We start from the raw sequence: 12,033 nt of genomic DNA on the forward strand, positions 1-12,033 counted from the left end.
CATTTGCAATAATTTGACAAAAGCAATTTGAAAACGGGACACGCTTCCAATTTCTAAGCATCCCTCACGATTCTAGCGTGTGTGAAATACGACATGTATGATCATGTTATAATGCATGACCTTATGGTGAGCAGTTAAAGGAGTGTTGTTTATTTTACGGTGATATATAGTGAATTAGTGTCATACACTTGAAAGAACACATGAAATAATTTATTTACAGTGAGCTTGGTCACACCCTCATTTACATACTTTATCTCTGATTAGCCTCCGCATTAAAAAAAAAAAAAAAACAACACACGCACAGAAGGCATAGGCTACACACACTCCTATCTTTAGCTGATGGAAAGAAGAAAGGAAAAGTCACACAACATATTCTTATCATTTCAATAGTCAAACACTTTTTTGCACAGCTATACAACGTGGAGAACAATATGCTCATTCATTTCTCTACAGTCCAGTAATTCCTGCAGTGTTTTCAGGCCATACATACAATAATACATAGAAATGAGTTTGAAAAGATTATGGACTGGTCGAACATGTCGGAAAATTGGCTAAAAAAATAATCTCTCGCTCTCTCTCATGCACACACACACACACACACACACACACACACACAAATAACAATTTCATCTTGAACTGTCATGTCTGGCAGTGCGGGCCATCGCCAGTCTTAAAAGTTGATACGAAGGTGCGGTGAGGCGCGGAGGCTGTGGCACAACATAGTTAACTCACATTCTTTTATATCATCAACATGTTAAGTTTATTTGAATTTGAAGTACAATGAAGAGATGATTCGAAAAGCTATATAAGTTATCAGTGACAACAGACCTAGACACTGCATTGAGAACAAAAAGAACAAACACATCGGTGAACATGGGACACCCCCATCCCCCCTCCTGATTGTAACACATAAGGTCTAACCTGTTTTGCAGTTAAAGGACTGACAGCTTATGTCTAGAGAGTATACACAGTTGTTTCAGCACTGAAATTCAGAAGTCAGGGAAATCTATTTTCTTCCATCCGGATATGATAAAGAGGGGAAACAAAAATCGGATTCTGCGAGTAGGTTGAAAAGGGATTTCTGAAAATTGTTTTATTTCGGGATCTTGGGTCACGAGGAATTGTTCTGATTTCTCACCGTGATGCCTTTGTGATTGTTTAAAAAGAAAAAATAGGAAGAGAGGTGCTGATTTCGAGTGTGTCTGTGACCAAAAATGTACAGTAAATTCCAAGAAATATTACCTCTGTTACAAAGATTACAGTACTATTGACAGTAAAAGTCTTCATTTGAAACAGAAATGTTGGATAATTACGCTTTCAAAATCATTTGGGCTAAAGTGAGTCAACCCTAGTATTTGTTCAGCACAATATAGGATTTATTAAATATCATAATTCCAGGACAAACATTTACATGCCTGCATGCTTTCTCACCAAAATGGCAGCTATAGGAAAGAATGATGGCTCAGAAATAGAACAAAACAAAATGGTAGGTTTATATAAATCATGGTATTGTTTGCCTAATAGCTCTACTGCATATACAATACCTCATAACGTTATATACACATACCTTATCAATTCACTCAGGTTAGATCGAGTGAGTTTTCATCATCATCATCATCGTCAGATCTTATATATATACAACAACGGTAAAAAGGAAACTTGATTGTATTGTCATCTAATTTAGAAAACATGAAAATTCAGCATCAGTCTTGTCTTTTGATGAACGAGCGGATCGATTCACATTATTTACTGTCTTTCTTTTTTTTTTTTTTTTTGCTCACAAGGTTCATCCCCACACGTCGCTTCTTTAGTTTCTCAAAATTGAATTTCAAATACAAAACAGAACATCAGGCGAATTTTCTTTCGAAGCTTTTTCTCAGTGGCTAAGATAGAGTATAAAAATCTTCAGTGCTGTGAATTTATGGGTTATTACCAACGGTGTACCATGGGTACATTTTACTGTGCTCAATATACATGTTTATCGTTCACGTTGGACGACCCCATACATCAGATGCTGCTTCATCGAACTAGCTAATGTTGACCTCTGTGATAAAAAGACTTCTTATTCTACATTCAAACACACCTCCTCCAGCATTTTGGGTGAACACAGCATTTCCACTGAACTCCTACCAGCAGCTTGACGTCTTTCCACTACTAAAACACCCTGGAAAATGACTCTTGAGAATCTTCATGGGTTTTCTTTTCTCTTTTTTTTTTTTATCCTCTTTTTTTTTTTTTTCCCGAAACATTTTTATTTCCTCCGGCTCGTGGTGGCCTTATCAGTACATCACTGTGGTTTTCAGGAACAGTCTTCCATCTGCAACAGAGGACACACAGGAGCTGAGGATTAGCCGACAGCTACGATCCTGCTGACGCACATGAAGTATTCAGGATGTGATTGTTGATGAAATGTAACTTCAAAAATGTTGCCCTCCAGTCTCTCCATTTCAAACAAATTGCTATGGATTTAAAATGATCTGGCGGTAAGGGAAATGATTAAATGTGATTTCCAGCCGAGCAGGTAATGTGCGATTGATTGGATGATCATCGTGTGAGATGGAAAACAGAAAATGTATGATTTAATCGGACAGTTGGATCTTTCATTTTTAAACATTTACATGTCAAAACTCTGGACTCCACTGGATATTCCTTTTATTTATAGTTTTATTTGAATTGTTAAATCACTGGATTAATCATAATCATGACTATACTGATTGTGCGTCCAAAAAATACACTGCAGAGTTTTTAAGTCGCAATTTACGATGCAAATAACTTTAGTGCTAAAACACAAAATTTATCTAAAAAATAAGAGCTGTGGTTCTTATTTAAAAAAATTTCGAATCGGGAGCAAATGAAGGTGACGACTGACTGAAGTGTGACAAACAAATTACCTTAGATTTTCAATATTTTTGCGTATGGGAGAGGTTCATTGTTCTTTTAGCAAAAATTTGATAAAACCAATCATGTTGACACAAATAATCCACATTTGCATTTATTCCTAAAACACACACATCGCAAGGATACACGGCAGACATCAGACTTGCGTTTCAGACCTCTAACCCTGCGCTTGTTTTAAAATCAGTGATTTCATGTGATGTCTCTAGCATGGAAATAGCATTGATGGAAAACCATGTCCCTTCCTCGGATCTCCACACACCTCTAACCTAACAAGTTTCCCCTTTTTCTTGTGAAAGGTCTTGTCTGAGTGCTCGCCTCAGCGAGCAGCACTGCACCGATGCTGAGCCGGTAAAAGCATCTGTTACACAGCATTCAGAATCATGTATGACGTTTATTACCTTTTGTCTGTGGCTGAATGCTACGGTAATGCCTTTAAGAAACACACGTCTCGATGGCAGCGCTGCTAAATTATTCAGTGTTAAAGACAAATGCACACCAAGAAATTTAGCAGTGTAAGATGTTGGACATGACAGAAGCCAAGTACAACATCGGATATCCTCCTCCATAGAGACATGGAGGACACAACTGCTTATGTCTTCTTTACCTCCTTTTACTCACACACACACACACACATACACACACGATCATGTTACTTCATAAATCGATTTGTAACCCATGGTCATTTAAACATATAATGATATTTTATCAATGCATCTTCTTCAACCTTTCAGACAACGTTTTACCCACACAAGGAGAAAAGAGAAAAGAAAGACTTGTTGGACCCTGTGTGTGTGTGTGTGTGTGTTGTTGTTTGGGGGTTGGGGTGGTCTGGATGTACAAACACACAAGCTAATTACCCAGCCATGCCGTGGGTCTCGAAGGCATTGCACTCTGGCTGCCTCTATTCTCGCAACAACTACCAAGTTCTGTGAAAAGTCATTACAGCAGGAATGCAGAGCTGCAAAGAACACGAAAGCCAGTGAGGAGGGAGATGAGAAGGGGGAGGAGGGGTTTGCTGAGAGAGTGTGAAGAGCCGGGATGCACAACTTTATCCACACAGACGCCCTTCGTAACAGCATCCAAAAACACCCCCCCCTCCCAAAAAAAAAAAAAAAAAACACGCATACGCACACTTCCCCGTCTGTCTGCAGCATCATGACAGATATCACTGATTCCGATCCGTTTCCAACCGCAAATAACGCGAGTGCAAATGTTGAAACAATTTGCAAACGGGAGGGGAGAAAAAAAAAAAAAAAAAAAAAAAGTGACGTCTTGACACGTTGTTTTATGAAAGAGACTCTCATTAAAACGCGTTAAAACTTTAGTATTTTTATATTCAAATCAAGATGAAAAGTTCATTAAAGAGAATACATATTTCATAAGATGCTAAATAAAACAAAGGGAATTTTTGGCCTCTCTCAGCATAAAACTCCTTTGAAAGATTAATTAATACATGTAAATTATGCAAATTATGCCCATGCAAATATTTTATGAAGACAATTAAAGGATCCATTAATTACAGTCTTTTTTGCTTCAGTGACATTCATTCATTTAATTTTAATTTCACTTTAACTGTTTTGATGTTTAATCTTGCAACAAAGAACTTTATCTCTGCGCACAGGGTCGTGTAAACTTGCCACATCGAGTGGGAAGCGGCGGGGAAGCGGAGAAGATACCGGGGAAGATATTCACATGTGCACGGTTGCCAGGCAGTACTGGCGAGGTGCGGTCCCAGCAGCTCGCCTGCCTGTGAAAAGACCCACGCTCCCTCTTGGACCTGATTCAAAACACTGTAAAAGCAATTAATAAACACAGACTGTAGAATATTGCAGAATTAGAGAAGTGTGACAAAAGACAAATAGAAATAATTACTTCGCTAAAATTATGCCCTCATTATTTTTTTTTTTCCCCTACTCTCTCTCTCTCTCTCTCCTTTCGTCTCCGAGTTTGGAGAACATACCAGCACATTTCTCTTGGCTTTCATGCGAGTGATAGGCTTGCTTTTCCCACCCTCGCTTGTGTAATTTATCAACATCATTTTTTGCCATTTGAGGTTAATTATACTGCGAGGCTTGCAGAGTTGAGCAGAGGAGACATGGGTGGCAGACAAATGCTTCTCTAATTGAACAAAAACTCAACTGCAATGATATGAGTGATTGAGAGACCGTATAAATTATACACCGTATGTTACTCCCTGACATGGATGGATCTAGAAACAAACACGAGAATATGATAAGAAATCAAATTATTCTTCATTTCACTCATCTTCCATCTGTTCTATATGTGTAATAGGACTATGAGCTGTCTGTTCATGAGTGCAAAATTAAAGTGGCTAAATATACTAATTTGCTATGAAATAAGGGTCTATAATTACATGGTATGCGGAAGTTATCTTTGTATTTAAATGACTTGTGAAATTCCTTTTTTTTTTTTTTAAGGCATCAAACACTCAGATCCCTGCAGTGGCTGAATGACATTTAATTAAGGAGGAGCCATCACTTCTCAGTGGCCTTCGCCTTTATTTTACTGGCATTTTTTGCCAGTGCCGGTTCAAGAAGCCACATCAAACGTTAAAGAGTTAAACTTATTCCGCATGCAAAGACCAATATTTCCCTTTTTTTTTTTTCGCAGCAAATTACGCAGCGCTTTCTCACGGATAAATTGGGACCTCTCACACTGATAAGGCGGTGCTGAGCAGATGCGGCAGACACATATTAAAGCAAGACGTTATATATTCAACCTCAGCAAGGTGTATTGTATCTGGGTAAACACAGATAGCAGACGGTCTATTGAGGTTATCGCTAGAGCGCCCTTCCCCAAACACACACTGCACCCCCAAGGCTAACAAACAAACAAACCATTAAAAATGAACAAGGCTTATTCATAAAATGGATTGATTTGGCCTGTTTTATGACTATCAAAGGGGGGATTCCACTGCTTTTTGTGGTTTTATGACTCATTAGTGTTTCCTGAGCTGTAAACAAACCATTTCTTTCGTTCTGTCTTCGGAGCCTTCCGGTTTACTAGTTTCGATGTTTTGTCCATCCGCGATGAGAGTTCGCTGATCTTTTAATTTCTTTTGGTTCTCTACTGCATCAGCGTGACCCGAAAGTCCAGAAAACGGTAAAAAAGAAACAATATTTATTTCGACAGAAAACCAATGATCTTGACCTAGTGCAGTGGCCCAGATGGTGAGCTGTATGCCCGAACAGCAGGCACAGGAACACTAATGTTCATACACTAAAGCAGCGAGTGTGTGTGTGTGTGTGTGTGTGTGTGTGTGTGTGTGTGTGTGAGGGAGAGACTGGGAAAGGAGGGGCGGGGGACAGAGAGAAAGAAAGCAAGAGAGCCAGAGAAAGCGAGAGAGATTTATTGTCTCATCTGAGCCCCCGTACCTTGTATTGTCCTTTCAGCATCTGTTCTTCCACTGCTGCGGTCACTCTCCATCTCAGGGGTCAGAGAGTCTGCGAGAAGAGAGGGATCACCGCCGTTAAACATCCCTGACATCCACCTATCACAACGGCAGTTCCACAGCATTGTTCATTCAAAACGAGAGGCTTCAGGTCACATCTCTGATGCGGGTCCAGTGAGTGAAAGAGGGCTCTGTGAGGCTCTGCTGTTGGTGGAAATAACTCACCTTCGCATCCTGGATTTAACGCTTTTGGAAAAAAAAAAAAAAAGTAAAAGTTGTGGTATGGATGGGGATAATTAGAATCAAAGCAGTGGCAAAATTAAAAAAAAAAAAAAAAAATCAAACATTTTATCCCTAACAAGTAACACTAGAATAATGGAAATACCTGATTATATGGTAGTCTCATATCTCCGTATCAATAATTTTTTAGGATAAGGCAACATTTTTGGATTTGGAATGAATGACCAGTTTACAAAATCATTTGAAAATTGTATATTATCATTACAAATACTTCTTATGGCTCATGTCACCTAAAAGAACTGAAATAGATGCTCTTTTTTGATGGAAAAGATAGTGGCAAAACCACTTTTAGGCTTTTTTTGAAACAAATGAATGAAACCAATGCTGTAACAGAAAATAGTAGCATTTAATTGCATTTCTCCCAAATTGTATTGTCCTGTTTCACAGCAAAACTAACTCTTCATATTTTGAAGCTATTTGAAGATTATATCATTCATTTCTGAGACACTGGCTCCTTTGAACAGCAACAATAGATCAGCAACTCTCAAAGTACCTCCAGTCAGCCATGTGTTTTTGGACTTGCTCCCTCATCTGAGTATTTGAGCTTCGGTCCTTTGAATGATGGATGTGCAAAATACAATATCAGAAAGTTGTTTCCCACGTTCATCCGATTTCTCTCAACTCATTTATTTGATTTGTGATATCACAAATATTTAGTAGCCGACCCACGACCAGCATTCACCAAATACTTTTGTCGTGTGGAAACCGGAAGCTTTCGCATCACAGACATTGACGCTACGCGGCGTCATGTGAGCATGCTGATTGTCATAAATACATTCTGGTGTTTATTACAGTCCTGTACCTGATATTAATATATGTATCTAACTTGGCAAGCTATTATGAGTGAATGATGAATGAAAACTATTCATATAAATTCAAACACTGACGATACGAAAGGGAATGAAGATGATTGTATGCCTTTTATGCCTAAGAAAACACGGCATCAACATTGTGATTAAACATATTATTTACGACAAATGAAATTGGTTAATTTTCTTTGTGAGAGCCTAATGTGAGACTTCTGTCCCAGAAGTTAGAAAAGAGTCTTTTCAACTTTATTACATCTTATAAAGCCTAAATGATTAATCATCTAACATAACATGAGTAAGGTCTGTCAATACTGGTAATGACCTATAATGCTGTGATGTTTCTTTCGAATTCCCATTTTTTCTTTGAGGGGAACGTTAATAATTTAAAGAGCCTGAACTGAAATGACGTGTGATGAAGGCTGACCGTTGAGTGAACGAATGCTGTCGGTGGGCGACGGCTGCTTCAGAGTTTGCTCCGCCTGCTCTCTCCTCTTGGACTCGTATTCTAGAGCTTCTTGGAGTTTCCTCTTGGCCTTCTTCTCCTTCTTCAGACGTTTCTGAATGATCGCTGTGGACGCATGAGTGTTTCCACAAAGGGCCTTATTATTACGACAATTACGTTATAATATCTTTCAAAATCTGTAAAAAAAAAAAAAAAAAAAAGGAAGGAAATCCAGTACATTTGACATGAGGCTTGGTTTGGATTAGGTTCAGTTAAAGTGCATTTTTGATGCATTGATTATGTCATCTGTCTAAAAGTAGCAATACTCAGAGCAGCGATTGCCAGCAAGGGAACTTGCAGCAACTTTCATCTGCGCTTCATTAGAAAATAACTTGTATGCAGAACAGCGTGTGTGTACTTAGAGGTACACACGTCAACACATACTGGAGAATTGAGGTGGGTGGTTCGGGTAAGTTGTTTTTTGCGGTACCTCTGTTCTTCTGCTCCATGGCGAGCTGTTTTTCAAGAGTCTCCCTGAGCTCCCGCTCTCTGAACAACTCCATCTTCAGCTCTGTCTTCTCCAACTGCACCTGCTTCTCCTGAGCCCGAGCGTTGTCAATTGCTACTTTCAGAAGCCCCTGCATGCACACACACACACACACACACACACACACACACACGGGGGGGGGGGGAATGTGATGCAAGTTTGAATATGAGGGGAAGAGTAAGCTACCCTCATAATGGTAAACCGCAACACCTTTGCTGGTCCGTTTATCAGCCAAGAGGTCTTTGTGTTTTTACCTGAACAATCCACCGCACAGCTGCAGCGCCATTAACATACATGTACAGGTTATTAATTCTTAAATGGGGGGGATATTACACATGTCATCTTAAAATGAATCCTCGACATGATGAATATTACAAATGTATTTGTAATATTAATACCGAATAATGATCGCCGGCGCGTCACCGCTGGCTGTGTCTGACACCTTTTGGTCAAAGTTGTGAAATACAACCGTGAAAAAAAAGAGACAGAAGTTTGCGAGACTGCGAAGGGGATATCTGAGAAAGCGGTAGCGGGCGAGATCATTCGACTCTGAAGATGAATTGGCCTCCGTAGCGCATTTCCAAGCTGCTCGCACTGCACAGCAGGAATGAATAATATGAATGACAAGTATCTCATCATGTATCAATTACATTACTGCCATTCCAAATATACTCCTGACAGTCCTCAATTGAAAGATACTGTTTTCTCGCATGAAAGCTGTGCGTCAGTTATTTTCATCACAATTATTCCCCATCCACCCACAATTATTTCAACTGGGCTATATCTTACTAATTGTTGATTCTTCTGACCCCAATTTATTCTACATTGCTTTATCTTCATTTTCTGCTTGGTTTCATTTTGTTGATTTGTGTATAAATATTCATCCCGGGGATCATTATTGAAGATGACTTCAGAGCTTCCAAGCCGGTTTACTTTTGGCTTCCTAATTATCATTCAAAGCCGAAGGAGAGGCAGGACTGCGATGCCAGTGGTGGGAGTGCAACGCGAAGGGCAGCAGCGAACACACGCCACTGCACTCAGACAAGCGACGAATGCATTCATCTTTCTGACTGAGGGTGTTTGAGCTGAAGCCTAAATGGGACTCTGAAAAGAATGGAAGCACTCAGAAGGATATGAATGACTTTTTTTTTTTTTTCCATACTAAAACAGACCCCTTATTAGAAGTTTCATCAAGCTTGATGATACAGTTATACATTAAAATACACATTGCGATTCTTTGCCGTACATCCTTTATTTGAAATTTTTAACAACTTCTCACTGAGATTAACCATGTCACTGACATACGGAGAAATAAAATGATCTCTTTGTTTTCTAATACATATTTCTAATAGGCTAAGATCGGGTGTGAGGCAAAATCTAACCTGGACCCATCGCTATCAGTCACAGGGCCACGTATTTACACAACTTGGAGCAATTATGAATCATTACACAAAATTATAGTGGTTTTGTACTCCAAAGGGAGCAGGTTAGAGCTTGATCTGATCTATATATATCATAGATATAATGTAAATATGATTTTATCTTATATTTCACTTGCTAGTAACTAGCCCTAGTGTTCCATATCCCTTGTTCTACTCAACAACTACAAGCTGGGACGCTCGTCTCTCCTTCCTGCATCATTAATGTGAACACTCAGAGTTGTGCCCCCTGCTGGATGACCTCAATCATCAAGAGCTCTGCTCTTGTCAATATACTTTTAAATATCTCATATTAATACGCTTGCACAATGATCTGATGTATCTAGAATGGCACACCTTAATGTTTCCATAAGAGGAAATTCTAAACTGAGATCTATTTTTTAGTATTTGTAGTCATTGCATTTTCATATTGCAAAATCATTGTATTGAATAACACTTGGGTTTGGTCATCATCTTTTTTGTTCTAGCTGCAAAAGATTCGCGACAATGCGCTTGCATATCAAAATACCAAAGGGAGGCCTTGGATGCACGACAATAAAGGTCCATCATTTGAGAAAAATACCTGTATGTTGGTGAGAAGAGTCTCTATTGACGACAAGCCATCGGGGAAGAGAAAAGGTGAGGGGAAGCCAGGGGGCAGAGCCTGTCCGGCCAGCGACAACCTCTCATAGCTGTCTCGTGCTGTTGGGGTGCACATTGGGTTGTCTTCTGTAAAAATAACAACAGGGAAATAGAGTAATTGCAAAAAGGCGTAGGGCATCGGCTGCTTTTCGGACGAGACGGACGTATAACGGCGCGCGTCGAAAACCGCCGAGAGCAATGACTAGGTGTGTATCGATCACATACGGCCAGATCTCCAAATCTCTTCTGAATGTAGCAGACTGGCCCCTGACAGATTCCATTGGAGTGCATCTTCTCAGCGCTTTGAGCATGGGGTTAACCGATATCAACCGGGATATAAATCCAGCTTCCTCCCCCAATTTAAGAGATGTTGTGGACATCCAAATCAGAAGCAGGCCCTGCAGCTCAGCCCCGGAGGCTCGTACTTCCTTTGTGTACACGTACATGCACGAGTGTCTGTCAAACCTAAGATGACATCATCCTCCATTCATCACAGACAGAGGGGTTGGGCCCTGCCATCTGTTGTCCAGCCTCTCTAGTGGCCTCAGAGGAGGAAAGAGGAGCAGAAGAAGGGAAAGAGAGAAAGAGAGAGCTGCAGAAAAACATACGAACGACAAGTACGTGAGACACTCGCCGCCTCGACGGGCGGCGGGTGTCGGAGAATCTGCGCGTTGAGCTTTTTGCAAGCGAGGGGTTAGCGCTATTTTGTTGGGTTTATTAAACACATCCGGCCGCGGATATCTCGGCAGGAGGTCTGCATCATCGGCTGTTTAACTGTTAATTTAATGAACAGGAGAAAAAGTTTTATTTGTAATGCCGAGCCCTGGCTGTGTTGTGCGGCTCTCTGCTCTCATCCAGTATTCATATCTGTTTATGTGGCAGCCTGAATCTTGTACAAACAGCGAGTGAAGCTGAACAGCCCTGCCTCTCCCTCCCATCAATATTCACCAATGCCAGCCAAGTGCCGGGAACAGCTGGTCCTACATTAATTAGTTTAAAGTATTTATTTCACCCATCCTCAGAGCAGATTGAGCAAAAACATTGGAGATTATTTCAAGCATCTGCAAATGCCCTGGAAACATCTACGCGCCAAAAGTCGAGTGTTAGGATTCACAGTTTAGGTTTGTAATTTGGAGAGGGCTTTTTTTTTTTTCTTTTTCTTTTTTTTTTTTTTTTCTGAGAGACGATGGTGAAATATGCATCGATGGTCCGTGGAGAGAGTAAACAACCTTTCTCCTCTTTTTTCTGCTGGAGTTCACTCCTGTTGATTAATTAGAATGGATGGTTGCCTAATGGATTAAAATTTGTTTATAATTTGACATCATAAAAATAATGAATTGCCTTTTTCTAATAAGCCTGCGCCGTGGAAACGCGTCTTGTTTTTTTTCGCAGACTATCTGCAGCCGAAGCCGGCTGTCAGCACTGCGCTCCGTTTCGACGGACACAACATGAAAGTCCCATTTTATCTCAATAAAATTCCTAATCAAAGATCAAAAGCATTACAGCTGGCTCCAGCTCAGGTTGATATAGATGTATTGCATGCATTATGTGCATGCATCACCCAC

The 12,033-nt window shown here is 40.1% G+C and overlaps 1 protein-coding gene across 7 annotated transcripts in view; it reads right to left on the minus strand.

Moving 5' to 3' along the window:
• Positions 1-736: 736 nt before the first annotated feature.
• dachd (dachshund d) overlaps positions 737-12,033 on the minus strand; it is a 92,639-nt gene continuing 81,342 nt past the window's right edge. For 4 of the 7 annotated variants that reach the window (XM_086144965.1, XM_086144964.1, XM_086144961.1 and 1 more), the window contains 5 exons: positions 10,410-10,555; positions 8,352-8,499; positions 7,844-7,987; positions 6,294-6,362; positions 737-2,317 (listed from right to left, as the gene is read on the minus strand). In XM_086144965.1, the coding sequence (XP_086001091.1) occupies positions 2,280-2,317; positions 6,294-6,362; positions 7,844-7,987; positions 8,352-8,499; positions 10,410-10,555 (545 nt within the window). In that variant the 3' untranslated portion in view covers positions 737-2,279. Of the gene's footprint in view, positions 2,318-6,293; positions 6,363-6,535; positions 6,557-7,843; positions 7,988-8,351; positions 8,500-10,409; positions 10,556-12,033 lie in introns of all 7 variants that reach the window. The other 3 variants (XM_086144963.1, XM_086144962.1, XM_086144958.1) reach the window with 1 other exon arrangement.

This window comes from Fistularia commersonii, chromosome 4 (assembly GCF_037954325.1).
Source record: "Fistularia commersonii isolate RoL2024-O1a breed Wild chromosome 4, RoL_Fcom_v1.0, whole genome shotgun sequence".
Lineage (NCBI taxonomy): Eukaryota > Metazoa > Chordata > Actinopteri > Syngnathiformes > Fistulariidae > Fistularia > Fistularia commersonii.